Genomic DNA, 27172 nt, shown 5'->3' with positions numbered 1-27172 from the left:
AATAACACATTCATCATACAAATTATCTTAAATTTATTCCTCAAAATCCATTATTTTATAAAATCATATCTGTGAAATTTTTGTGAGCCAGTCATAGTTTTTCGTAGTTCAATAAATATTTAATTTCTTAATCAGATTAGCAATAAATACATGATAAATCCATTGATATCCAAATAATAAATAAGATTAATACTACTTTAGAAAGCCAATTTTAAATTCACGTGCTCGAAAATTATTTTGATCACAATCAAATAATCAGAAACAAATCCGAGCTTATTATTGCAAGTACATTGTGACTATTTGGCTGCCTAAATGTTAGTAGAATTTTATGACTCCATCTAAAAGTTTTATAAATTAATTATTGATGAAACTTGTAGGCAAGGAGAAATCTAAGAGACAGGAAAGAAAGCAGCAAGAAAACTCCTTCAACATGCAAAATTATTATACATTAAAAAAATATCATCTTTCCTCAATTATAGTTAAAGCGTCAAGAAGTTTGTTAATGTCTTCTGTGCAATGCTCATTCAAACAAAAATTTCTTTGGCTACAATTTTGCAATGCCGACAAAGCACACGTCTTTCTCGCCAATTCCCCAATCATAAAAATATTCCTCTCTTCAACATTGAAATGTAATTTCCCCTGGTCAATTTCGCCTCATTTCACACATGATCACAATTATCCGTGCCATTTCTGGTCTCAGAATTGACAATCAACACCACAATAATTTAAATCAGTCTGCGATTAAAAATGGTGGCAAGACCAAAGTGCAACAAGGCATTTTCTTTTTCATTAAATATTGAGTTATTAACATTATAAAAACAAATTATCTTTTTTAAATATAAGCAGCTTTTGTTCTTAATCCAAAGCGCTAAGGCGCTGGGCATGCTAGTGAGTAGTTTTTTTTTATGCTTCAAGACTTTCTGTGTTAGAAGCTGGTCAAATTACTGACATTGAGTAATTATAGTAGTTCAGTAGTTGTTGGTTGAAATGCAATAAGAGAATGTCAAATATCAGGTCAATTGTCTGCAGTTATTCAGCAGTGGGAGCAAAAATCTCAATACTGTCGTCAGGCTTCTTTTGAAGTTTGGCTTGACGCCTCCTCTCTTCCAAAATTTTCTTGCGCTGCTCGTCACGAATGCGAGCCGCTTCTTGCGCCTTCTCAGAAAGCGGCTTTGAACTGACTTGAGCACTTTTGCCTTTCACTCCTGGCTTTGCTTGTTTTGGGGTTGCAACTTTTTTTGGGGTAGTCTGAAAAATTTATCAAAAAATTAACCTAGCTCGACATGAACAAAATAATATTTTACCTCAGCAGGCCATCCTTTTTTCTTTAGATTGGCCAATTCATCAAACAGACTGTCCACATGTTCCACTTGCAAGTATACCATGTCCCAAAAACCAGCAATATCTTCGCAAGTTGTAGGAAAAGGTTCATCACTGTTAGAATCCTGAAGACAAAAACAATGCAATAAATAAATTATGCTTAATTTAATCCATCAGGTAGAAAAAAAATAAGATTGTGCCTCCAAAAAAGGCACAGACTAACAAGACTCTTTAAAAAAAAAATCGGAATAAAATCAACCAGCTAGGACTTACAAGATTTCTGTGGCAAAGTCCTTCAAACTGCTTTAATTTCTGTCGAACAAGTAGTCTAGCCTGGCCAGTAGCGGCCCTCAACTTTCCCATGAGGTCTTCACTTAGGTCAGAATTGTTCTCCAAATCCACCTCGTACTCGTCAGCCAACTTGAGCAATCTCTGCGACTCGGCCGAGTGCAGCTGCAATGAAACGACTTGTGACGCGGCGTGTCATTAATCATCGCAAATGGAAATACCTGCAGGTAGTAATGAGCGTCTTTGTCCTTGTTGGTGTGGCTCGGGGCGACCGCCGAAGTTATGGGGATTACGTCAACAGCTGCTGGCTGCATGTCTTGTGGTACTTCTTGCGCCTGAGTGGCAACATCACAGACCATGTCTTTAACTTCGTTGGCGCCAATCTAAAATGTGAATTGAAATATGTGTTGTTTATTAAAATTTAATTTCGTTAAAAAAAGCAAAATAAAAAAAATGTTAAAAGTTAATGCAAATTAAAAAATACCACAATGTCATTTCTAAATCCATTAATTTTTTATTTATTAATTGCATGACTTGTATTTTAATAGAAAAAAATTACTTTAGGCTTGGTAATGATGTCTGCCTCTAGGGTGATAGGAATGATTCTCTCTTGTCCATTGTACGAGGCCGGTTTGGGCGCGGTGCTACGCAGCTGTTGCCTCCACCACGGGGTGGAGTGCGCAGAGTTGATGACGAGCTGCTCACGAAACTCGGGCCTCAGCAATTTCAGCACAGGCAGCTCTGGGATTTTAGTGGGAGAAGAGTTTGCAGTCTTTTCTGGATTTGTTTTGTTCTCCTGGCCGGGTGACTGAGGAAAATGACAATTAAAAGAAACATGCTTCACGCCGGTTGATTTTCCTTACGAGGCTGCTTCTCGGCGAGGTACTTTTTTGCTTGAAAAAGGAAGGCGCGAAGGCACCTCTACCGTACAGCCGCTCCACCCTCTCCTGGATGAACGACTTTTCAGTGTTGGATTCGGTGCCGTTCGTGGCGCCGTTGGTGTTCTCCGACCTTTGGGACTACAATTGAGATAACAAAAAAGTGTTAAATAACAGGACAAAGAGAAAATTTTCTTATCGCAAGATCTTATCAATAGTGAAAATGAGCTCTGTTGATATTTTAAAATTTGTCTGTTAAATATTCAATATAATTTCCAATAAGTTTTTTTTATGTAGATTTCAGTTTCATTTTAATAAAAGAAAGGAATAAATTTAAAAAAAAGTAATAATAGTTTTACAAAGTTGCAGGTTCAAATATATAAAAAACTAAAAGTGAAACTCACCGAGGTGTAAACCGCGGTCGACTCGACGCTGGACATGCGGTTGTTGTTGTTGGTGAACAAGTTGCTGCTCTTGGCGAACTGCGAGCAAAACGAGTCGGGTGATTGTCGGGCGAAGAAGCTGCCCGAGGAGCAGTCGACAAAGTCGGTCTTGCTGTGGTTGCCGTTCATCATCCCGGTGAACGAGTGCGGCTTCCGTTTGGTCAACACAAGGGGCGGCGTGCTCAGACTCTGCAGACTGCTGAGGCCGAACTTGAGGCAGTGGTAGTTGATGGCAGGCGTGTAGCCGCTCACCGAGCACGAGATGTTGACGTACGAAGGTCTGCGCGGCTGCCGGACGCCCAGAATCGAGTCCTCGCTCTTGTAGATGTCCCTGGAACGAAAGAGAATTTTTATTAGGCCGAGTCGTTCTTTCCAATGTCAGAAGACGGATAATCAATGTTGCCGTTGGCTTGGCAAAAATGTGAATGGTTACTTGGGAATTTGAGGCACTTGCGGTCTTAAGAGTTTCTGAATTTATAAGAACACATTCTGTGCTTTTGCATTCCAAGAATTCACAAGTTCTTACAATAAATAAAATTGTTTTTTTCTGTTTTAATTAAAATGTCATAATTAATAAATGATTTACTTTCATGCATAAATTCATTTTCAATTAAATAAAAACAATAAAGAAATTAATGAACAAAATAAATACAGAAAATATTCCAATTTTTGTATGAAACAATTTATGTTAATTTTCAAGATCACAACCAAATTGATATGCGCCCTCGAAACGCACAAGGACCAAAATTACTAATTCCCTCACGTGCAGGGTTGGGAACTTGCGAGCTGGGTTCCGCGGATCGATAGATGACTTGACTGACCTGGCGTTTGCGAGTTTGGCGGCCTGTCTGCGTTCAGAGGCAGAGGCCGTGGAGATTTCCTCGGAACTCTGCGCCAAGAGTCGCTGCGAATCGAAGCTGTGCAGGGTCCGCTGCGACGGCGACGGCTTGAACCCGAGCCGCGATGTCAACAGAGCTGTCAATCACACCCAAAGTGTTAAAAATCGACACAACATTCCGTTCGCGTCCGACATCAACGGCACACGCGAGAAAAGAGAGAGCCGGCGCAAAAATGGCACAAAGCTTGCATTGCGCGCGACTAATTGCGCTAATCTCGCCTTTTCTCCGTTCTGAATGCGTGATGCGGACTCTTGATTGATTTAGGCAAATGAGTGACACCACAAAACACTGTGCAGAAAAATTGCTTATATATTTAACATATATGAGAGTGAAAAACAAAAAGGTGCGCCTGAAATAAAAATGAGTTTATGGAAATTAGCGAAATAAGGTCAAAATGATGCAAAATTTTTAAATTAATTGACAGGCCAAAAATATAGTTCTATATCCTTTCAATTTTAGGACCTAAAATGGAAAAATAAGGAAAATGATGGTTAAAAATTAATTAGACAACCTTAAATTTAATAACTTTATGTTGCTTGTATTGTTTTTAAAAAATTTAGAAAGAAATCGGGATTTAAAAAAAAAAATTAATTTAATAATATAGCAAACTGGGGAAGGTAATTAATTGTAGCTCAAGTATTTACGTCTCATTTGTTTCTCAAAGATTGATCAGAATCACATGTTGTAATTCTGATTTTGCGAAACTTGTCTTTAATTGAACTAGCTAAGTTTCTGACAAGAACTGCAGATAAATTATTTACATTATTTCAAAATTAGGCAGATTTTTTTTTATTATCCTCAAATTTTTACATATTTAAATTTATTTATTTTTATATTTTAAATCCTGTTTCAGTAAATTTTTTATAACATTCCATCTTGCAGGAAGTGATTGTAAATTACAAGAGAAATTTCTGATGCAGATTTTCAAGAAATAAATTTCAAAAAGTAGAATGCCCCATTAAAAATACAGCTCATGATATAAATTTAGCAGCGTGAAATTCGCATGGAGTCGGATTTGGGTTAGCGAAAAATAAATTTATTGCTCTCAGTCAAATAGTTTGACCTGGAACGATACTTTCCAGAAGCGCGATCCGACCACACGCTTTATTGGCAACATAAAAATGGAAGCACCATTTGTGCGGAGGAGGCTCGTAAAAATTTATAAATATTATTTTTGCCACTCAAATTTCTTTGACTTCCTCCAATTCACCAGAATTGATGAAGTTTGCATAAATGAAAATTGAGTCAAGCGTTGATTTTGAGTTCCTGGTTGGATGAAAAAACAACGATAGGGGTATTGAAACTTACAAATTACTTGAAAATCAATTTTGGGCCATAGAAAGTTTTGCAATTTGAACCCTGGAAACGGAAAAAAAAGAAGTAAAAATCGTTTGTGCGCAACAAAAAAGAAAGAAATTAATTGCAAATTCAACAGAGTGCATCACGGACAACGAAAATTTGAATACAGACAATGCAAGCGCAAAAGCTGTGTCGCCAACTACTACAACAATTAAATATACAGGAAGCGGAATGAAAAAAAAAAATGGGTCAAAAACATTTAAATGTTAAGGAGGTCTGCATTCATTCACCAACCGACCAGACAGGATGGACACTGATTTGCATTCTGTACACTTGGATGAGAGAGGCAGCATGCGCTACACACGTACATAATTAATTCTATATATGCAAATCAATTGGGCCGCGCGAGCGACCGCGTGGGCCCTTTCTTTCTATCTTTCTTTCTTTACCTGCGTTAGATTCACTTGTCGTGTAATCTACGTCTAGCGAGCAGCTGCCTATCGATTCTGCGGACGCTGCCATTTTCAGGAAGCCCTCGTTTCTTACATCTTTACTCATCTTCCAAAAAGAACATGTTGTTAGAAAAATTAAAAAAAAGTATATAAATCTTTCGGGAACAATCAGCGGTCAATTTACAAGAGGGAATGCAAACAAGGGAGGATGCAGATAGCACAGATCCACCTGGCGCTGTGATTAAACTAAAAACTATAAAAAGTGAACATTTTATTTTAATTTTTTTTTTTTTTACAAAATTCAGAAAAGCTTAAATTCCTTGATTTTACAATTCTAGGAAAAAACTTTTGATCATTTTAAGAAATTTTCATTGATGAAGGTATTTTTTAGTAAATTATACAAACACTGCAGTATCGTCCGATTAAATTTTTCCTCTGATCATTAAATCAATTTTGTAATGAAATTGTTATTGAAAATTCAAACCTCACAGGTAAATCGATTCAGTCAAGCATTTGCAACGACTTTTATTATCCTCTTCTGAATGTATATAAAAATCAGTGAAGCAAAATAATTGAAAATCATCGTCTGCGTATCTGCATCGACTTTCCACAGCGCGTGAATCGTTTGTCTGCAGCCCACGGAGGAAAATAACAAATGATTAAAATGGGAATTATTCTCATGCGCCAATTTCAGTGGGAGTTCATGAATAGCAATTATCGGCAGCAATTGCACAAACAGGCCTTTCTCTCGATTGAGACGCTTCATTCATCCAACGAGACGATTAATAAAATAATAAATAAAAATTGGATCTATTCCACTTTGGCTGCGTCAACTCGGGGAAGTAGGAACCTTGAGCGCGAATCAAAATTTTGCAAGCTCGAGATTAGCTGAAGCAATTAAGCAAATTAATGCGAAGAATCGGAGGCACCCTGCCGAGGATTTGGCGAAAATACGCGTGAAATTCGAGCGATTCGCAGTGATGCGTCGAGAAACGAAGTTTAATTGGGCGCGGTGTGTGCTCCGGTTTCTTTTTTTCACAGCCTTGGGAGATCCGACCGAGTCTACCAAATTCGTGAAGGTGCCTCCGATATGGTCATAGACCGCTAGTGTCAAAATCCAGCAGCAGGTGATGACGTCGGAATGCATTAACAGCTACATACAAAATCCTCGCAGCGAAAAGCTGGAAATCAAATATAAGTGGAACAGAAAAACAGATTAATTGGTAAAAACAGAGCGAGTTGCAAATAAAAAACAAAATTATATGCGAGAGCGTGCGTGTGGGCGCCGCGGCTGCTGCTCCAATGACAAAATGATATAAAAAGTCCCCTTGGGTGTAAAATGTCACGGTCTGGCTAACCACAACATCTCGACCGGATTCGGTACCTTTGCTCCGGAAGTGCCCTGCTCAGGGTCGGTGCAGATCAGCTTAGGTGACAAATCGTGGCAGATTCACGGTTCATCTCGACTGCTCCGTTCGTACCACGACAAAATAAATAATAATAACACTCGAGAACAAATTCGTACTGCTGACGGGCCGAGTTGCTGGTTGCTGACTGCCCTGCGGAGGAGAGGCGACTCCACCCACCCGTGGCCGCCCCTCCCGTGGCAAACCCCCGTTCGGCCAAGGAGGTTCGGGAGCTCCTTGGCGAGCGGTGCCCCACCAATCGGGCGCTGGAGGAAGAATTCACTCGCAGCTCAATTGCGAAATGGAGGTCTATGTCATCTGTGAATGCACATCGCACTCTTAATGTCGTGATTACTTAGACAACGGTCGTTCTCTTCTTCGCCCCGATAGACTTAAAAATTTACCACTAACCACTGGATTAACTATGTCTCGCCATGAAGGTGAGTGCGACTCGGACAGGATGGCCGGGGGCGGTCGCGCCGCCAGCCACCCGAACTGTTTCCCAACTCTCCGTTCGTTCGTTCTTTCTTTCTTCCTGCTGCACCCGACACTTGCCACTATTTAGCAACCGCCCCCGGTTTGGCACCGATCCGTGTGCCCTTCGAAGCGCGGTCATCGAACGAACGCCAGCGGGAAGCCCACTCGACGACGCACTTCCCTTCCTACTTGTCCATCGGGGGCTAATTTAAGGAGGGCATCTCCCAGGGTCATCCGCGCGCAATTCTTTTTTTTCCACCAATTTTTTTTTATCCTCCAAGTATTATTTTTATTCCAAGTGGTTCTGACGAATTTTACTGTTTTCAGGTGTAAGCTGTGATTCTTGCCTTAAAGGAAATTTCCGGGGAAGGCGTTACAAATGCCTCATCTGCTACGACTACGACCTGTGTGCCACTTGCTACGAGTCAGGGGCAACCACCACCAGGCACACAACAGACCACCCTATGCAGTGCATCCTCACACGTTCTGATTATGGTGAGAGTGTTGTCCGTTGAACCAATGCTGGCCAAACTGTACCACGGAATAGATAATTATAAAGAAATTTATTATGCAATATTGTTACTTAAGGAGCAATGGTTTTATGGTAATTAAATTTAAAATTGAATTCGTTTAAAGAACATTTTAAGAATAATATTCTGTATAAATTTTGTATTAAAATTCTTAACAGCTTGTGATAATTTTTTAATCAAACTTAAAAAAATAATTTTAGAAATTCTGCTAGTTGTAAACCCTTTCTGCTCTTTTCCAATTTAAAATTTTTGTATTGACCGAGAAGAATAAATAATAATAATAATAAGAAAGACAAAAATTGTAGACAAAAATATTTGCATGCATTGAATATTATGCAAAATATTAAAAATGTATGTGAAACATGGTGAATCACATAATAAGAAATCAAATTTTAACTTATGCTTAGAATTTCATACCATTCTCCCTTTGCCGCGTATTTTGGAAATTTAAATTTTAAAAAGTAATCTTAGGAATTGTAATTTTTTTCCCTTTATTTTTAATTATTATTTTTTATCCTTTTTTCAAATTAAAAGTTCTGGATATTTAAAAACAAAATGTTATGGTTTACCAATGTTAAATTATGAAAATAATTTTTTATAATAATTAATCGCTTGAGTTGTCCTCATATTTGCCAATTATGCTTTCAGAACTGTATTATGGAGGAGAAGGTCTGACTGTAGAGCAACCTCAGGCATTTACCTGTCCTTTCTGTGGAAAGCAGGGCCTCACTGAAGCCACCCTTCAGGAGCATGTTGCTGCTGAGCACGCGGACATCACCTTTGAGGTTGTGTGTCCTGTTTGTGCGTCCCTGCCAGGTGGCGACCCCAACCACGTAACTGACGATTTTGCTGCTCACCTGACCTTGGAGCATCGAAGTGGGCCTCGAGATCTCATTTCTTTCCTCATATCCTTTTCATACTCTAATCAATTTGGTTAATCCTTGGGACTAGTATTCAAATTACATAGTCTGATAATTTTTTCATCCCTAAGAATTGGTTATTCTTATTTAAATTAAGAAGCGTAATTTTTTAATTTGAATAGAGGAACGCAATTTTCTGAAGTAAATATTATAAATTTCAAAATTAGTTCACAAATGGTGGGATAAAAATTCATAAATATATATATTTTTTAATGAAATATTACAATTTTTTTACCAAACATTTGCAATTGAGTGGGTAGCAATGTGTGAAAATACCTAAGTATTAACTTGTTGGAAATGTTTATACTATAATAGATTAAATGCTAATTTATAAACATGGTGGTCCTAGATAAAATGTGCTGCAGGATTATTAACTTTTTTTGAAGAGGATAAGACAAAGTCTTGTCAGCCTAAATGTCCCCTTTATTTGTGGTGCTGAAGGCAACTCCTAATTACTTATTTTGTTTGTTTTTGGTGCAAATTAATTTCACATCATTTAATTTCAGTGAGGAATATCAGAATTTCATAGAAATCATCAAAAAAATATTTATATTGACTTAATTTTTGATCAAACATCTCCACATTTTTCCTTGACTGCTAGTTCACGATGAGCCCTCAGTGTCACGTCATGGCGGAGTCAGGAGAATCCCTCACTCATCCCGAGGCGGCTCAGGAGTTCCTCGAGCAAGGCGGTCTAATATGCACTTTAGCTCATCAGGAGGACTATCAGCTTTATCTCCCTCCAGCAGGGACGTAGACCCCATCGCAGAATTATTGTCCCAGTTGTCAGGAGTTAGAAGGTACATTTGTTTTAAACCTGCTGGTAATATTGTTAAAACTGAATCATCCGCAGGTCTGCCGCCGCTGCCTCGTCAATGGCAAATGCAAATGGCTCTTCCAGCTCAGTCGGTTCGACTCCCTCGCAGCTGCAGCAGCTCCAGATGCAGTTACAGCTCGAGCGGCAGCAGGTGAGGGTATGCAATGTTTCACTTTTCTTTTCACAACTACTCAGATTTTCAACGTTTGTCTCCAAACGACTTATTTATGTTTGACTTTGCAGGCTGCCCGGCAGCAGTTGGAACGACTGCCCAGGCGGTCCCAAGCTGCCTCAAATGGTGCTACAGTAGGCTTGGCTGTGAATCCACTCACAGTCCTGGGGGGCTCGATGGCCGGGTTGACTGCTACCAATCAAGCTGCCACTTCGGGAGGGGATCAAACTTGCGTGGCTAGTCAGACGTCGACATCGCAAAGCAATTCACAATATATACTTGGCAGGTCAGTATCAACTCTTTATTTTTTAAAAAATTATATGAGGAAGGTTCAAAGTCATAATAAAGAAAGGAAATTTTCAATTTAGCTAATTTTAATTCGCATCAAAAATTATGAGGTCTTAATATGTATAAAAGTATTCGGCCATTTTACAATTAAATCTTACCTCTTGAAAAATGTCCTGTAAACAGCTGTTATTGTTGTTTATTGGTTTACATTGTTACCATGTAAAGTATATTCCAGGTATATTCAATCCTTTATAAAGACACAGTTGAAAGTTATATTGTTATGAAATGTTGAATTATTGCTTACTTAGCTCAAATTTTTAAGACAAAAATTATAAAGAAGGTCTTAATTTTTTTCTTTTCGAATATTGATTATTTAAATCTTTGACTGCAGGTCGTCCGAGTGCCAAATATCCGAGGAAGAACTTCATTCCATGGAGGAAACCCGCGCTGAACATAGTCTGTTTGTCCAAGAACTGTTACTCTCTTCACTGGCCGACGTGAGTCTGCACGACTGTCCGGCAGGCGCCGCCTCGCTGCCCCTGCTTGCGCACCTTGAGCAACAGCAGCAGCAGCAAGAAGCGCGGCCGTCCGGCCCCCAGCCGCCCCCGCACGCGCAGCCACCCCATCACCAGCAACCAAGCGCCAGCAAGAGTCGCAGCTTGGAGCCGGCGCGGGGCCCGCAGCCGCACCACCAGCAACACATGCAGAAGCAGCAGCAAAAGCCAGTGGTGCGCTCGGCGGCCAAACAAGCGCCCCCTCCCATGTGTATATTGCCAACCCAGCCTCCTGTGATGATGGTGACGGGCACCGGCACCATTCGAGAAGTCCCCCCGCAGTCGGCGGCGCGCAACCCGGCCAGCAGCGGCGCCGGACTCGGCTCGCAAGCAAGCAGCGTCCGCAGGAAACCCATTCGGCAGAGCGACCCGCGGAACCAACCAACCGATCCGCCTCCTCGCTAACACGAGCTTTAAGGAAAAACACACCCCCACACTGGATCGTAGATTGATTGATGATTGATAGAGGTGCAAACGAACAACCAAAGTTTGTTGCAAGGAAAGATTATCTGTTGATTATTATTATTATTATTCTTAATTCATTGCTACTACTACCGCTGCTATCAGACTTGAACAGAAATACACTCCCATTTGAAATACAAACCAAAACTCATGGACGTCTCAAGGTTCGTTGGCGGTGCACGATGTGAAGCCAATTTTTTTTTGTTTTGTGCGGATTTCAACTGTTTGCGTTCAATCGTGAAATTTCATTTTATTTTTCTGCTCAATCATATCGAGTTGCAAACGCTTTCGAGGCGAGACGTCCACACATATTTGGTCCGGCATCAATGAGCAGGCTGCATACACACATGATAATATTTTCCATCACCAGTGTCTTTAATACAAGAACAGCGAAAATTTCATGGTCAGATTAAACACAAGCGCCATTCAACAAAATTCACACCCACACAAGAAAAAGAAAGAAACTTGTAACAACTCTCTCTCTCTCTCTCATAAAGTTTAAAAAATTTTAATGATCAACACACTAATAGATATTATTATAATGGTAAAATGTACCCCCAGTTAATAACCAAAAAGAGAGTGTTATAATTATTGATTTAGCCACACTAGAGATAAGCTTCAATGTTTAAAAAAAAGAGTCAAAAAGAAAGAGTCTACTTTTGAGTTTCACACTCGGGACAAAAACATGATTCGCTTTGAGTATTGTTTGATGCCTCCTTAGATTCATCCATCTTTCCCGTCCTCTAAGACGACTGCTGAAGGTTTCTTGAGCTACTTTGTGTTTTGCTTTTTGTCATCATTTGCTGTAAAACTAATTATACCTGTTAGACACTGGTGTTCCTATTGAGATACTTGATTTGAACTGTTTGATCGCGAGTTGTTGCAAATGAGAGCAATTGTACGAATTAAACTTCAAAACTTCAGTGCAAGTGTGTTTGTATAAATTGTCATTAAAATACCGCGGGGACTGTTAGTAACACGAGAGCAAGAATTTTTCTCATACAAATATCTTTCTAATCAAAATACTGGAAACCCTTTTTACCCTATATTTCAATTATTTTAATCCCAACTGGTAAAACTTTCGCCTGCTCTGCTGACGGCAGGGTGAATCAAGAAATGCTCTTGTTTTACATTTGGGAGCTTGATTGTGATTGAAGTCCTGCTGAAAAGCTGTACATTAGGAACGTATATTTATTTGAGGATTATATATAAATTGGTTAGTTTTTAAGTTGCAAAATAAACTGCCTGGAAATCATTTAATTTTTAAAATTTTATTGAACCATATTGGCAAGTCAGAATATTTATATATTCACCCATTTGATATAAAAATAGCTCTCAACAACAACATTAAAAAACCATGGCAACAAGATAATGATCATTTCCGATCAACGATGGGGAACTTCATTGATAAAACGTCTCCAAGACCTGCCTCAATAACGTCCCCAGCTTTGACGTCGATCATCCCTGGAGGTGACCCGGTCAAAATGAGGTCGCCGGGCTCGAGGGTCATTATTTTGCTGACGTAGCTCATCACGGTGGCCACAGAGAAGAGCATGTCAGAGGTGTTTCCCGTCTGGCACATTTTCCCATTGACCTTGCACCATAAATTTACATTCTCTGGATCAGGCAGTTCCGAGCAGGACACAAAACGGCTCACAGGGCAAGAGGTGTCAAAGCCCTTGCTCAAACTCCACGGCATGCCTTGCTGCCTCCAAGTAGCCTAATTAAATTTTTTTGAAAATTTATCATTATTGACCAAAAAAGTAAAAAGGACGTACCAAATGCTTGACTTCTGTCATGTCGAGTGCAAGACAATAGCCTCCGATCGACTTTCTTGCCTCCTCCTCAGTGATATTTCTGCAAGTTTTTCCCACAACAACTCCAAGCTCTGTTTCTTGATTAACTACAAATCCCTCAGGTATCTATAAATATGAGAAGGATATATTTTTTCATTCAATTTTATTTAATCCATTTGACAACCTCTATACTTTGCCCCTCAGCAATGTAGGAAGAGGTCGGTTTGAGAAATATGACCGGATTGGGTGGCGCCTGCAGATTCCTCTCAATTAAAAGGGCCCTGTTTTGCATCAGAATTTATTATTGCGGACAGGAGTTTAATTATGATTCACTTAACCTGTAGTTGAGTCCGACTCCGACAATTTTTTTCCCCAGGTTCATAAATCGTGCTAACTGAGTCGTGTCCATTTCCTTGTTAATTTGAGGGCACTGATTAATTTTATACTTTCTATATTTTGATTTGGAACCAGTTCAAATCTCAATAAATGAAAAAGGAATCTCCACTCGCAATTGGTGCTACTTCTGATGTTGAAGGTCACCACCAGGCACTGCGCCGCACTCTTCATGGCGGGAGTCTCAAAAATGTTGAAAGTAATGGAAATAAAATTATCAGCTATTCCAAACAGCAGTTTCCATGCAAGCTATTTAATGAAACAGATATTTTGCTTATCAATTAACATCTTTTAATGAAAATTATGAAAAATTTACAACGCACTATGCAAAACTGCATATGTTAAGTATTTAGGCTTTAAAGCTGAGTATTTAAGACAACCTGAAAGTCAATCTGGAATTTCCTCATTTGATTTAAATTCCAACAACTTGAATATCTTCTGGTAATATTAATACCATTATGAAATCAATTATGTATGCAAGGCAGTAAAAAATGCATTTAGGCAAATTTGTGCTTAACTAGAGCAAAATTAACTTTTCTAAGGGCTTGTTCTAAATCTCATTTTCTAAGGAATCCTAGTCTTCAGTCAGACTTGCTCTGCTCTGCGGGGTCTGAGCTCAGCACCTTTCTGATGGTCATGTCCATGGAGACAGTGACCAGGTTGTCGATGGGGTGGATGATGAAGGGGATGCAGGCAAGTCCGATGGCCGTGGTCAGCCACTTGCGGGCCGGCTTGGGCGCCAACTTGAAGCGCTTCATGAGGAAGTAGGAGCCGGCGCACACCCTGTTGATGGTGAAGCCGGGGATGATCACAGAAGCCAAGGCCTGCCACACAAGAGTGTCTCCAGCGGCGATCATGACCTTCTTGGTGCGCTCAGGGTTGTCCTGATTAGCCTGAGGAAGGTCCTTCTCATTAGAATAAGAATAATAATGAATGTAATGACTTATGTAATGAGACGCAAAGTAATTTAAGATACATGAGTCTGGACAAAAAACTAGAAGAAGCATTTTTTTTTTTTTAATATGACTTTTGAGTTAATTAAAAACAAATTATTCGCTTTATTACTAATTTAAATTTTAGCCAAAGTATCTGAATTTTAAGATAAAAAAGTGAAGGGCTTACATTGTACATTTTCTTTGATTTATCCACTGTGTCTGCGAGGACATAGAGGCTGGCCACGCCATAGCTGCTGTGGACAACGTTTTTGTGCACCAACGTCCGGAAAGCTTCTCCAACCTCATTTGCATACCCTACGGAAATTACACATATAAATAGATAATAAATAAACTGATTTAACAAGAAAAGATGTTGAAAAATTAAGTCGTTCATAAAAAAATAAAAATCAGCAGACTAGTTTGCACGATCGACGCAAAAAAGAAAGTAACACTGAGCATGACGCATAATATTAGTATTAGAGTCTAGCCAAAAGCCAATTTAGATGGAAGCAGTTTTTTTTTGTGTTCACCTATATCCTCACTTTCTCGTAGACATGTTACAGCCTCGTTGCTATGTACTATTTTTTTTTACACACCTCACAGAATATTTTATAGCTGGCAATTACCAGAGCAATAACTGCGTACGGGGAAAATTTTAAATTAAATAAAATGCAATTATATAAAATTATTGGATTTAGAATGGCAAAACCTCTGATCTATAACAATACCAACCTAGAAATCGAACAGGAGTGTCTCGGTAAATGTCAATTTCTTTCTCGTCAGCCTGTTGTTTTGTCTCAGGTAATTGGGCCATTTCGATTATGGCTCGGGGCGAAATTTGCAGATCTCAAAGAGCCGAATTTAATAGGAATATACGTGACGAAATTTTGCGTAGGCTTTCGTCACATGCCTCGGATTATCGCCGAGATTAACACTTCACTTCTTCTTCTTCTTGTTCCTGGTTGAGGTGAAGCCAGTCATGCTTCTGTAGACGATCAGCTGCTTGTGTGAAAATAAACACGGCGTGCGAGGGGGAGGAAGAGAACAATAGAGCGCCTGTACCATAGGCATATCTTTTGGCGGCGATGTCGTGCGGGAGTGCCTATTCGGATCCCCGCAGGCAAGGCACTATCTCTGGAAATCGTTTTGCAAGCCGGTCTGGGAATCAGTGGGATTGGGGTAGTAGCGGGACCCTGGAACCTGAATGCTAATTAATGTTATTCAATTGAACAAGGGGCCATCTAGTTTTTAATTTTATACGGAAATTTTATTACCTCAAGGAATTTGACTATTTTGCCTTGGGGAGTTAATAAAACTAGATAATAATTTTTCTGAATTGATTTATACATAGTATAATTTTCAAGCTTCTCAATGTCATCGTTAGGATTTCTGTTAACTCTCTGTTAACTTTTTTTTAATAATTGACCAATCAAAGAAATCTCGCAACAGGCGTTTTTAAACTGGTTTATAATGGTCTTACAAAACATTTGCCTAACAAGATTGCTTTTAAAAGACAGCGCTGCTTTTAAAAATGATAATGAAAATCCGAATCCGATATTTCTACCCATTTATTTTATTATTAGAATTATTTTTGAGAAGTGTACTAAATTGATTTTATCTTGCTTTCCCCCATTTGTAAGTAACCGTTGGTAACCATGTTGCAAATGAATAGATTGCGCTGTGTATCTGCAATATGTAACACCTGAGCGCTCATTATAAATGTGATACACATCAATTTAAAGTTTAATTTATTTGTGTGTGTGTGTGTTATAAATTAATGGAATATTATATTAATTTAATATTACTTAAATTTATTTAAATTTAAAATATGTTGCTGTTGAATTTATCTTATTTGAAAATAGTTTAAAGAAAAAAGCACAGATTTTCTCTACGTGAGTTAAGTAATTTATAACCGCAGCAGTCGCCGCAATTGTGCAAAAAGCGCCTGCAACTGCGCATAACCATAAGATGAGCTCAATGACTCAGTAGATTGCGGGGAAGAAAAATTTTGACGCGAAAGAATTAATCAAAATTTATATGACCCAGGGGTAATTTGGCGATTGCAAAAAAGGCACACCTAGGTGGTTATATGAAATAATGAGTGCGCATTTTAGGTACATAATATTTTTCGCTTTTATTACAAGTTTTCATTTGTACAAAAATGCTTATTCACACATGAGTAAAAAATAGGAAATTCGTCGACAATCATACGTTGAAATGTGCTGACCAAGAAGAATAAGGGAAAAAAGAACAAAGACCATCCACTGACTCTTGACACTGGCTGAGAAACAAAAGGCAAAGCACGTGCGCCACGCGAGAGTCGAAAAACAAAAGATTCCGAAAATTTGGACCGAAAAAATCGATTTCCAGTCCGCGTTTGAAATAAATTACAAGGCAGCTTAATACACAATTAGCTAAAATTGTTTCGATCACAGTTCGAGTATGGCTACGGAGACTTTGCCGGAAGTTGGAATTTTTTCACCTCAGTTTCTCCAGACATAATTAGGCAAGTAAACTATTGCATTGCTGAGACACCGGGGCAAAGGGGACAGTATAGGAGGAGCATTTAAAACGCTGCTGGCCGATTTTGCTTTGGTAATTGCTCAAAATCGGCCTCAACCCAAGACAAAAAGAGCAAAAAGGGACAGAACAAAAAGCCGAGAGAGACGCGATATAGGGAAGTAGTGTAAATATTTACGTTACTTTTAGGGGAAACGAAAAATCAGAGGCTAACCAAGAGGGAGAATTCAAATTTAAAAGAGAAAGTAATAAAAAGAAGGGATAGGGTGGAAATTATGAAAGTTCAACAGAACCTAGCAAGTGCAAAAGGAACACGAATGAAATGCAGTGCATTAAAATTACGATGGAGAGACTTAGAAAATCGTGAGGTGAATCGCCAGGAGCGCGACGCAAAGTTTATTGCAACGAGCTGCCTTTGACGTAGGCTCTGTTTCTCATGGTCGAGTCGTGGGGCGAAGTGAAACCGTTGGCGATCTGCTTGTTCACGCTCTCCTCGGGGGTCTGGTAAAGGGCGCCGGGGTGGCAAATGTTCACTCCCTCCGAGATCTTCTGCGACAAAGACTTCTGGCCCGCCTAGAGAACAAGACAAAATAAAAAGTTATTAAAAAACGTTTTATAATTAATATCAATTCGAGTTTTGAAGGCTGTTTTGTGAAGTGGTTATTTTCTCTCGTTTGCTGCTTCCGATGAATAACATTCAAGCGGTTTCTGATACATTACCATACTCGTCAATATCGGAAACCCCTTGAACTTGTTTTGCTCAACTCTAATTAAATAGGAGAGTACCGTGGGCGATTCAATGACGCGTTCAATTTACAATAATTAACATTTTTCTGATATGATCGTGTCAAAACAAGTTGTATTGTAAGAAGAATTGAACTCAATTCCTGCTCTTCCGGGAAAACACAATACGGATGCGCGCACGCTGAACGGTGTAGGAAATCTCACAAAACCAGTTCGCGTGTCTAAGCAATGCAAATATTTTTCAGCCAAGGTTAATTGCCGCGCGGGAATACAGTGACGCAAAATATTGTGCCACAGATATATGGATGACCACTCTCACCTTCTGGGCGGCGGACTTCTTCTCGTAAGACTGCTTGTAGAAGTCGGCGAACAGGAAGTAGAACATGACGGCGTGCATTCCGATCCACCAGACGAAGGCGCGAGGGTAGTTGCAATCGGTGAACAGCAGTTGGAAGGCGTGAACCATCACAGCGACGAACTGGACCTGTGAAAAAATGACGCGCGAGGTCCATGAGAAAAAGGAAAAGTTGTGCAGATCACGACTTTCGGTTATTGACGCGCGTTCGAGCTAAATTACTCAACTTTTTTTAGCGCTGAATTAGATTAGCTTTCACATTGGCTGCAATTGCCATTCAATATTAATCATATTTTGTTGCTTCCCAATTCCCAATTGTATTAAATCATGTATATGGTATATTAAAAAATTATTCTCAGTGAATTTAAACTAATTGAAACTTGGAAATTTACCATCTGGAGGGCAGTGAGGTACTTCTTCCACCAGATGAACTTCTGGAACTGGGGTCCGAGGGCGGCGACAAGGTAGTAGGCGTACATGATGATGTGCACAAAGGTGTTAAGAAGGCCGAAGAAGCTGCTGTGGCCACCAGGGGTAAACTTGACGCCGAACCAGACGGACAGGGGCATCACTCCGTGGTGGATGACGTGCAGGGTGGAAATGTGGTTGTTCTTCTTGCGCAGCACAAAGAAGAAAGTGTCGAAGAACTCCGTGAACTTGGAGAAGTAGTACCACCAGCATCCGCGGGCCATCCTCAGGGCCATAGGGTCATTCGAATAATCGACGGGCTGGCACCTCAGACTGTAGTGGGTCCACCAGCCAGAAACAAGACACTGGAAAATGCATAAATGATTTCGATTAGAGAAAACAGCAAAACAAATTATGAAGTAGCGGCCGCAGGCCTTGTTCGTTTCGGCGAAGGGGCAGAGCCGTATATGTGCGGTTTTCTTTATAGACCGGCCAGTTTTACGAAAGGAAGGAATCTGGGTGAGCGGCCGTTTATTTTCTCGTGTGCCCGCTCAAATCCGTTATTCCACTTTCGGCTCTGTTTTCACTTTTAGTGTCGCTTATAACAAGACTCGCTCGGCTCGCAACCTTTTTGGCCAAATATTGAATTATAAAAGTCCGTTTAATCAGACAAAACATAACACTTTATAAAAAATTGCGGTGACGTGAGAGAATTAGTTTTTCGATAAGCCGCAAATAGTCTTGTGGGTTATTGGATTATGCAATTTGCGTACCTCGTAGAAAAGCCATGTGCTGAAAGCAACCTGGAAGGCATTGTACCAAATGAGAACTTGGCGAAGTTCAAAAGGTTTGCGGTTTTCCATCAATTTCGGTCCCAGATACTTGACGATGAACACGTAGGTGAGGCAGATAAGCGCCGTCGGCGCCGGTCCGCTCATCAAGAACCAATCGTTCACACGAGGGTCTGCAAAAAACAAAAAGAAAAGTTGGATTAGCGTCTTTATTACAATTACGTCTCGCATTCAAGTCGCTGTTACGCGATCGCCGCGCGCTCAACAGTAATTACCGATTTTTCTGACCTTCTTTACATGCGATTCCCGACGATAGTATCTCATTACAAGTATACACGGCTATAAATAAAGTAGTAGTGGCGGTGCACAATAAACCTTTGCTCTAAGGTGCATTGACTTTTTCCTTGACAAGGTTGGCGCTACATACTTTTTACTCAATCCAGGAAAGAGCTAGAATTATTTTTTTTTTTACTGGAAGATGAGATGAAATCAATCGAGAATCTGCGTAATTGCTTCCACTTGAAGAGGCAAATAAAAAAAATCAGGTTTTTCAGCCCATGACGCCTGAGGTTGAGCCTTGCCTATTCATTTTTATTTAATTTATCATGCACACGCAAAAAAATGCACGCGTCATTCGCGTCGAAGCAAACGTCACGGCTCTTCAATTACTGCCTCTAAAATTAATAATCACCCCTCTGTGACTTCACTCTTTTCCATTGTGTCTTCTCGGAGTTTAATTTTGTTAAAATGGGATAAAAACACTTTGAATCTCGCGAATCGGCGGTCCAGACGTCACACAATGAGTTGCAGCTTTTTTTGCAAAGAAAATGAGCCCGCGAGATTGGAGGGAGATTATTCCTCTTCACGAGGACTAATTATATTGGTGCCGCGCAGCGAATGAATGACCTCAGCAAAATAATTATGATTTTTTTTGTGCCCGAGTACGTGCATGCGTTCTCATTACTGATGCTTCTTCCTTCTGACTGCGAATTCGAAAACCGGACCCGCGGCTGCTTTGTGCGGCATGAAGGCAGAGAGAGCGAAAAAGGAGACGTGCGGTGATCTTTTACGATTAGTATTTCTTACCACTTTTGTTGTCCATAAGGTCACGGTAGCCGTCAACAACGTAGGCGATGACTGATGCCATTTTATCTGGGAGCTGTCAAAATTTGTGGTTTCTGTAACATGAAGAAAGGACACATCCTTGTTAATTTTAATATATTCACCAAGAGATATATTTCGAAAGTTATTGAATACTGGACCATCCAGCTAATTTGGATATGGAATTGAAAGTCAATTTAATTTTGTAGTAATTTAATTATTTATAGGATTATAAATTTTGCATTTATTTTGCAAATGATGATTGTGATTATTTTTTTTACTCCTTATCTTCTTATAAAAATTGGAAAACGAACCTGACATTATAATTAAAACCCATTTCTTAATTTTCAAACATTTAAGACGCTCAAAAAGCTGAGATTGAATTAATTTGTATGATTTCTAGCTGTCAATCGATTCTGCTTCTCATTTTGCTTTTAAAGGTGAACTGCACCAATTGTGCAACGCACATTTGATTAAAAAACCACCATTTTCCTTATCCAAAGCCGCGACTGCTGCAAACACAACGTGTTCTCTCATGCTCCCATTCGGCGCGCAACAGGTTTTTAAAAGCTAAATTTCACTCTCCGTCTTTCTCTCTGATTCATTGAACCTAAAGGTGAGCCTGTTCGCGTTCCAAACAATTAGTTTCATTCCTTAAGTGAATATATGAGAAAGAAACGTTTGACAATTAAACACAATTGTTCGTCGCACCGACTAGGTAAAAAACTATTTTTAGAAGTTGCTGGCCATGAAGTGCGAGCGAGCAACGGCGACCTGCCGCGCGACCGAAGGTGAGGATGCCGTGCGTTTTTACCTGAAATCACCTGCAGGCCACTCGCGGTGCAACTCTACACACATACGTATCATATGTATAGAGAGGCTTGAATAAATAAATTATAAAGTGAAACTTATCTATTAGCCCAGCGCGGTAGCGACCTAGTGGTCCATCGCTTCTTATTTTTGAAAGATCCTCAACTTGGAGCAAAGTGACCTACTAATTGTGTGTATCGTCATTCGCTGATAAAACTTAAAGAATCTGCCACGCGGCCAGCCCGTTCTACCCGTATTAAACAACATATGTGCCACTTGCACGAAAAGTGAAACCTCCCAATATTTTTTGAAAAGAGAAACGTGTGTTTATGCGAGGGCCAGTCAGTTAGGAAATAAGAAAATTGGTAGGAGAAAAAGACGAGCGTACTTGTCTGCCGAAATGAGAATTATCTTTTAATTCGCACTGCGAGCGAATTATTTGACGAAAACCGCCAATTGTTTGATCTATCAGAGCTCCAGGTGAAGTTTATCTATGATCTCGCGAAAAAAAAACAATTTCTCGTGACTTCGGCCTCATTTGTTCCAGGAGATCAACAAGTTCTTGCTGACGTGCATTAAGCTCAATTAATTGCAGAGGATTATTTTACTTTGCTCACCGAGAAACAATCCGAGTTTTCCATGTCTCAACCGGTTCTTTGCACAAGTCTTTTTCCAGATTGTTCTGTTGGCGGAAAAACCACAGAATGTGGAACAAGAAAAGTGCAAGACCCGTTTGAAGCGAGGAAATTACTACCGTTGTAATAAATACAGTATGAAAATGAACAATGAATTGCGCGCAAATAGAGTCGTTTATAAAAAAAAATTGTGCCTATAGCTTGGAAATTTTCCGCGGCATAACCACAAAATTGAAACCGCGAGGAAGCAAGAATACATGTAATGCGTACTAGATCCAATGCTGTTTGGAGAAGTGCCATAATAAGCATAATAAATTTTAAACGTCAGCTTTATTTTGCACTGTTGAAGTGTCGGTGGAAGCGTTATGGTTTTGAATTTCTCAGTGGGTTTTTTATTTGTACTAAATTATGCGACCAATTTATTGCAAATCATTCTTGCTCCGTCGTGATAGTTCTCATCAGACAAATTTGCATAATTTTCAATTGTCCCCGGCGGCCACCGAAAATGCGAACAAAGAGCTGCATTAAATAGAACGAATGGACTTTCAACGGGCTCTCATCAAAGTGCTGAGATTTGGCACACCGGCGTGCGTGTATATTCACCGAAAGTATTGCCCCGAGGGCGGCAGGAAATTCGCAAACGTCATTACATAAATTTTTTTCGGCCTCAAGAAACCATACTCGTTTGGCTGCTTTGAATTGTAATTATTTGAAAAACTACTCATAAAAGAAAATGGGGGACCACAAACATAATTACTGTATTAAGGATTCGTCTTGTTTGAAAAAAGTTAATAAAAAAACGCTGGTGCTCGATTTCCGTTTCAATAGAGTGCATGTGAAAGAGATGATTGCGCATTTAGCTCGTATTCAATTTTAATTACTCAGCGTCTTGGCACACTCGCGCACACACGCACATTAGAGTGACCGTCAGGGACGGCAATTTTTCACTTCGCGCGCGCCCCTGTCTGCATTCAAAGAAGCCATTATAAATCAGGACACCTGTTTGTTTATCCAATATATCTCATTCTTTCTCTCTCGTGTGCTTCCGGAATTTCAGCAACTATAATAGCGGGGATAATTGTTTCGCCGTGATCGCGACTCTTGATCGAGACTTCGCCCAAGTGTTGCTGCCCTTGGCGAGCACCACTAAAACGAGTCTTCCGTCGCGCGCGGTCACCTCGATCTCGCCTTATTTATATTTTCACATAAAGAGCGCGCGCGTGTGATTTAAAATGAGCATCATTTCCTGGAGATTTTTGCAACGATACGAATCCAGTGAAAAAAAGCGAGCGTATTTTTCATAAGGGCGTCTGCGAAATGCGAAAAACAGGTTGTCGCGGGTCGGAGAATTTGCGAGAGATGACCGTTGGCGTGAAAACTTTACAAGGCTCTCTTGAATAAAAAAAATCACTTCCTGCTTGTTTCTTTGTCTCCATTATTTTTTAATCTCGAACAACACAGGAAGCAGAATTTAGTGAAAATTATTTTAAATTATATGTTGATTAAACAGATCATCATTTTTTAATAAAAAAAAAAAACTGGTTAATCCAATTTGCAAACCGTTAATTAAGTTAAAAACACTGGAGGCGAGAATTTTAAGCACTTTGAATTGTATACTTGGGTAACGAGAGAGTAATCTACATTATCAAGAGAATAGGAGCATTTAAATGACTGCAGATTTTGCTGTCTCTTTCTGTGAAAAAATTGCACCAAAAATCCGTTTTTTTTATTGTGGTAATACCGAGATCAACGGTGCGCGATGTAGTAAAAAAAATTGCTGCAAAACGAAATTATTGATTAATGGGATCCAGTTGGTCCAGTTATTTGCAAGGTTGTTTACTTTATTTCTACACTCTCGCGTGTTAAAAACTCCACAAAATATTATCTAGAGAAACTCCGCGCGCGGCGCTGATTTTTTCTAAGTAGCCCAATTGTCAATCAGGTGGTCCAACCAAATCCAGAGGCTGCTAGCAGTCGAAAGCGAATGGAAAAAATCGAAACCAGCCGGCAGCTATACAGGTTTCTTGTTTACATAAAGCGAAAATAAGGAGCAGCACGAAAAAAGGAAGAAATCTGCGTTGCGGTTTCGCGTAATTCAAGCGAAAGGACACAAGTGTTCAAAAGTAATTAAAATATGCGTGCAATTATTCGATATTTGCAGATAATTCATTCGCGTGTACCGACCTTGCAACTACTTAGGTAACGACTTTTTAGGTCAAAAGCATTAGAGAAAAAATGAGTGGAAAATTATAAATAACTCAAAGTTAAAGTTTTGTTTGATAACTGATAAGTGAGATTAATCAAACGTCAAGCGCAAGCAGGCGTCATTGAACGGCAAGGTGGACGAGCGCATACTTTTTCGTGCCGCTGACCGTCGTGTAGGTCTCAAAGTGCGTTCAACCCTCAGGGTTGCAATTAAATAAGGAGCTGCTCTCGAGAGAGCTGGAGAACTTTTAATTACGCAACCGACGCTAGAAAGGTCGCCTCCTCGCTCAGCCGCATTTGCATAATGTAACTTTGACAGCAGCGCGTTTTATATGTATATTGACACAAAATAATGCGTGCGTGTGTGTGATTATTACTCATGAATGTAATATGTGCGGCACACATATTAGAAAATAGAAAAATTCAACTACTCATTGTTTCTCTTTTCATCTGGAGCTGCGCAAACAAAATTTGCATTTACAAACAATGTTAAGGCCATGACAAAAGCCCAATATTGAATCTGCCTTTGTAATTTTGAGCAAATACGATTACCGCATAAGTTCTTCCTCAAATAGAAAATTGACTAGACAGTCTGGAGTTATGCCCAGATAAATAAAGCTAAATAGCGTGCGAATTTTTCTGTAACCGATTCAAAGTGCAAATATTTTCAAATTAGCGCTACAGAAATTTGTAAATCTGTAAATTGTTCCTTTTTTTAATATCAAAGGGAGATTTTATGGTTATTTTGTTTCCAACAAGATAGAAAGTGCTTGATCGCAAAGTTGCAACAGACTTGACATTTGACTAATATTAGGGTCACTAAAGGTGTGAATAAAGGTGTGCAGCCGAACAGAACAAATAGAGAAGAGAATTTTTAAGTTAAAATTCTGAAATATTTTTGAAATATTTAATAGAAAATTAATAAAAAAAAAGGATCTAATAAATTTTTGAATATTGAGGAGTTTTGAAATAATTAAAATGAATGATGATTTAATGGAAATGATCACTTACCTTAAAATGTAATAAAAAAGCGGGAAGCTTGTTGGGGGAGGAAAATAGAAAATTGGAAGTGCGGGGTAGAAGCTGATTTTCTGTGTAAAAATCACTCCTCTACAAATCTGCCACTAAACTATCTATTTCACCGCCTGACCAGCGACTGATGTTGGACTAATGAGGATCACATTATATACTAGGTGCGACTGGCAGGGAGGGGGTTCTCGGCGGCGCTTATTCTCGCCGTACAAGTGGAAGAGCCGGCCAGGCTTCCACACACTTGCGTACATGTTATTATTTTCCAGCCTAGCCATGACTTTGGAGAATCTCGCTCGCGCACTTGCGAATTAATTGCGTAATTTCCCATCCGTATTTATCTTCCGCGATACTGTTTGTCCGGCGCGCTAGTCCGATCTGCACACTTGATAGCCTCAAATCGGACCGGTCTAGCACTCGCGTTGATGCAAAAACGAGTTCATACATTATAAATGTTCCGCATCCTGGGCGCGCATCCCCTGCCAGGGTGAGCGAACCTGTGAGGTCGACTCGCTCCGTCAATGGACATATCGCAGTTGCGTACTTCTTTTCCTATAGTGCTAATTTGTCAGTCAGGACGTGCATTTCAAGAGCAGCGCACAATATACACATATTCGGCCGAGGTTCCAAACTTGCGGCGAGCGCTTTCTTTTGAGACACGCGCGAGGAAAAAGGTGAGATGACACTTTTTTGAGTATAGAGTGACTCTCTGCCGTACGTTCGAGTTCAAGGTGGGAAGAAAATGGCATTGCGGTAGCGGCACTCGATTTCAGAAGTTGGCAGGTTAATTCAAATATAGGGCTTGACACACTACCTAATTTTCCTGTGTATCTTTCTTTGAGTGTTTTGTTCCACAATCTTCATTCTTTTGACAATTTTTACTGTTAAATGATTTTTCCATCCGACACACATTTTAATTCTACATAACCAAACTTTCAAAAATACTGTTGATTACTTCATTTGCAACGATCATGATTTATAATAATTTAATTTAATGACGCCAATGATACTAAAAAATAATCCCGACTCGGGAAGAGACGCGCGAAGAACGGCAAGATCACCAGCGGCTGCTGCATTCCATCGAATCGGGGGATTTCCAATGTCTGCAGGTCTTTTTATTTTCATTACTTTGCATGTTCTTTTTACGGGTGTAAAATATTATTAACTTAAAAAAAATCCAGAATCTAATATTTTTAAATTCCAAAAATATTGCTAACCGTCAAAATTTTTAACTCTTTTGTGTCTTATTTTATGATATTCGAATTAATGTGTTCCTCTCATCTTGCTTGAACTTGTAAAACTGGCATTTAACCTTGCAGACCATCTTGGCGCTGATCAGGCACGGACCTTTGTTGAGGCCCCCGCGCGTTTCAGCAACCAGTTTTCCAGAGATGAAAGTGTTGCCTTCTCTTCACATATTTAGTAATTTTAGTCCCCGTGACTTAATTTTTGAAGATAAACAACAATATCAATACTTTCCAACGTGAAATTTTCAAGTAAATCACTCGCAAGTGAAACATGTCCACAGGCGATGTAGAAACTGTTGCTCTGAACTAATTCAAATTACTTAACACATATATGAGCCAAAATTTTCAGCGGGTGCTGTATCATAAAATCATACTTTTATTGCTTTTAATGCGCTTTGCCTCAAAAGAGAGCGGTCCTGTTTTCAACGCGCTATCCTATTTCCTAACCAATATATATCGAGAATGCTTTGGTCTAAAACTCAATGTCAACGTATTATGCTATCCTTGAAATTGTTTTAGCGTAGCCCATATTATTTTCTATGTTCGCTGCCTAATTAAAAAAAAAGAATTAAAACAAAAAATAAGTCAATGGCACAGCCAAGCCAAATGTCGTTCAACCAGCTCTTGCCAAGTATGGCAAGAGACTAAAATATAACAACCTGCAGTGCAAAAGAAAAGGTAAAATTACAGCCGCACCGCTTGTCCAAAAAAATAGTGGAGGGAATTAAAATGACAAAAGAAAATGAAACATGCGTGTACAACCTGGTGGAAGCAAAAGACCTTGTTAATTTTTCAAAATGGTGTACGCATACGGTGCAAATAATACAGCCTTTTACCTGCGCGGCGGAGACCCAGAGAGGTGCGGACGCACTTGTGAAATCCGCTTGTGTGCTTCTCGGTCAGCAGCGGCGATCGTACAGCCGAAAATTGTGGATGAAAGTTCGCCAGGCGCACTACCCACCGAGCAGGTCTTTAGCAATGGAGCCTCAAAGATGTTC

The 27172-nt window shown here is 39.7% G+C and overlaps 5 protein-coding genes across 8 annotated transcripts; 1 reads left to right on the top strand and 4 right to left on the bottom strand.

The window, feature by feature from the left end:
• Positions 1 to 2: 2 nt before the first annotated feature.
• LOC132199794 (uncharacterized) lies at positions 3 to 7154 on the bottom strand. Its single transcript, XM_059624794.1, has 10 exons — positions 6964 to 7154; positions 5577 to 5685; positions 3751 to 3904; positions 2891 to 3260; positions 2472 to 2627; positions 2168 to 2416; positions 1830 to 1991; positions 1594 to 1773; positions 1305 to 1445; positions 3 to 1248 (listed from the first exon to the last, which is right to left on the bottom strand). The coding sequence occupies exons 2-10, from the start codon at positions 5683 to 5685 to the stop codon at positions 1030 to 1032; spliced, it is 1740 nt and encodes a 579-aa protein (XP_059480777.1). The 5' UTR covers positions 6964 to 7154; the 3' UTR covers positions 3 to 1029.
• A 73-nt stretch (positions 7155 to 7227) lies between these two features.
• LOC132199800 (E3 ubiquitin-protein ligase KCMF1-like) lies at positions 7228 to 12466 on the top strand. Of its 3 annotated transcripts, none has more exons than XM_059624818.1 (7): positions 7228 to 7425; positions 7790 to 7957; positions 8641 to 8897; positions 9519 to 9712; positions 9766 to 9880; positions 9973 to 10187; positions 10581 to 12466. In XM_059624818.1, the coding sequence occupies exons 1-7, from the start codon at positions 7410 to 7412 to the stop codon at positions 11146 to 11148; spliced, it is 1533 nt and encodes a 510-aa protein (XP_059480801.1). In that variant the 5' UTR covers positions 7228 to 7409; the 3' UTR covers positions 11149 to 12466. The 3 variants fall into 3 exon arrangements, with proteins under 3 accessions (XP_059480801.1, XP_059480792.1, XP_059480811.1); XM_059624809.1 differs by having other exon boundaries at positions 7229 to 7425; positions 9766 to 9886; XM_059624828.1 differs by lacking the exon at positions 7228 to 7425 and adding an exon at positions 7534 to 7691 and having other exon boundaries at positions 9766 to 9886.
• On the bottom strand, positions 12457 to 13533 carry LOC132199830 (acylpyruvase FAHD1, mitochondrial). Its single transcript, XM_059624871.1, has 4 exons — positions 13340 to 13533; positions 13186 to 13282; positions 12984 to 13127; positions 12457 to 12925 (listed from the first exon to the last, which is right to left on the bottom strand). The coding sequence occupies exons 1-4, from the start codon at positions 13408 to 13410 to the stop codon at positions 12581 to 12583; spliced, it is 657 nt and encodes a 218-aa protein (XP_059480854.1). The 5' UTR covers positions 13411 to 13533; the 3' UTR covers positions 12457 to 12580.
• A 132-nt stretch (positions 13534 to 13665) lies between these two features.
• On the bottom strand, positions 13666 to 15327 carry LOC132199837 (mitochondrial fission process protein 1). Its single transcript, XM_059624880.1, has 3 exons — positions 15062 to 15327; positions 14517 to 14644; positions 13666 to 14287 (listed from the first exon to the last, which is right to left on the bottom strand). Exons 1-3 carry the CDS (start codon positions 15141 to 15143, stop codon positions 13976 to 13978), a joined length of 522 nt encoding a protein of 173 aa, XP_059480863.1. The 5' UTR covers positions 15144 to 15327; the 3' UTR covers positions 13666 to 13975.
• A 1110-nt stretch (positions 15328 to 16437) lies between these two features.
• On the bottom strand, positions 16438 to 27172 carry LOC132195296 (elongation of very long chain fatty acids protein AAEL008004-like). 2 transcript variants are annotated; one of them, XM_059617218.1, is made up of 6 exons: positions 27011 to 27172; positions 20234 to 20325; positions 19130 to 19320; positions 18341 to 18721; positions 17913 to 18077; positions 16438 to 17422 (listed from the first exon to the last, which is right to left on the bottom strand). In XM_059617218.1, exons 2-6 carry the CDS (start codon positions 20292 to 20294, stop codon positions 17246 to 17248), a joined length of 975 nt encoding a protein of 324 aa, XP_059473201.1. In that variant the 5' UTR covers positions 20295 to 20325; positions 27011 to 27172; the 3' UTR covers positions 16438 to 17245. The 2 variants fall into 2 exon arrangements, with proteins under 2 accessions (XP_059473201.1, XP_059473192.1); XM_059617209.1 differs by lacking the exon at positions 27011 to 27172 and adding an exon at positions 24910 to 25071.

The sequence above is a fragment of the Neocloeon triangulifer genome, unplaced genomic scaffold, assembly GCF_031216515.1.
Source record: "Neocloeon triangulifer isolate White Clay Creek 2 clone unplaced genomic scaffold, ASM3121651v1 ptg000001l, whole genome shotgun sequence".
Lineage (NCBI taxonomy): Eukaryota > Metazoa > Arthropoda > Insecta > Ephemeroptera > Baetidae > Neocloeon > Neocloeon triangulifer.
This window is presented reverse-complemented; position numbering and strand designations above follow the sequence as displayed.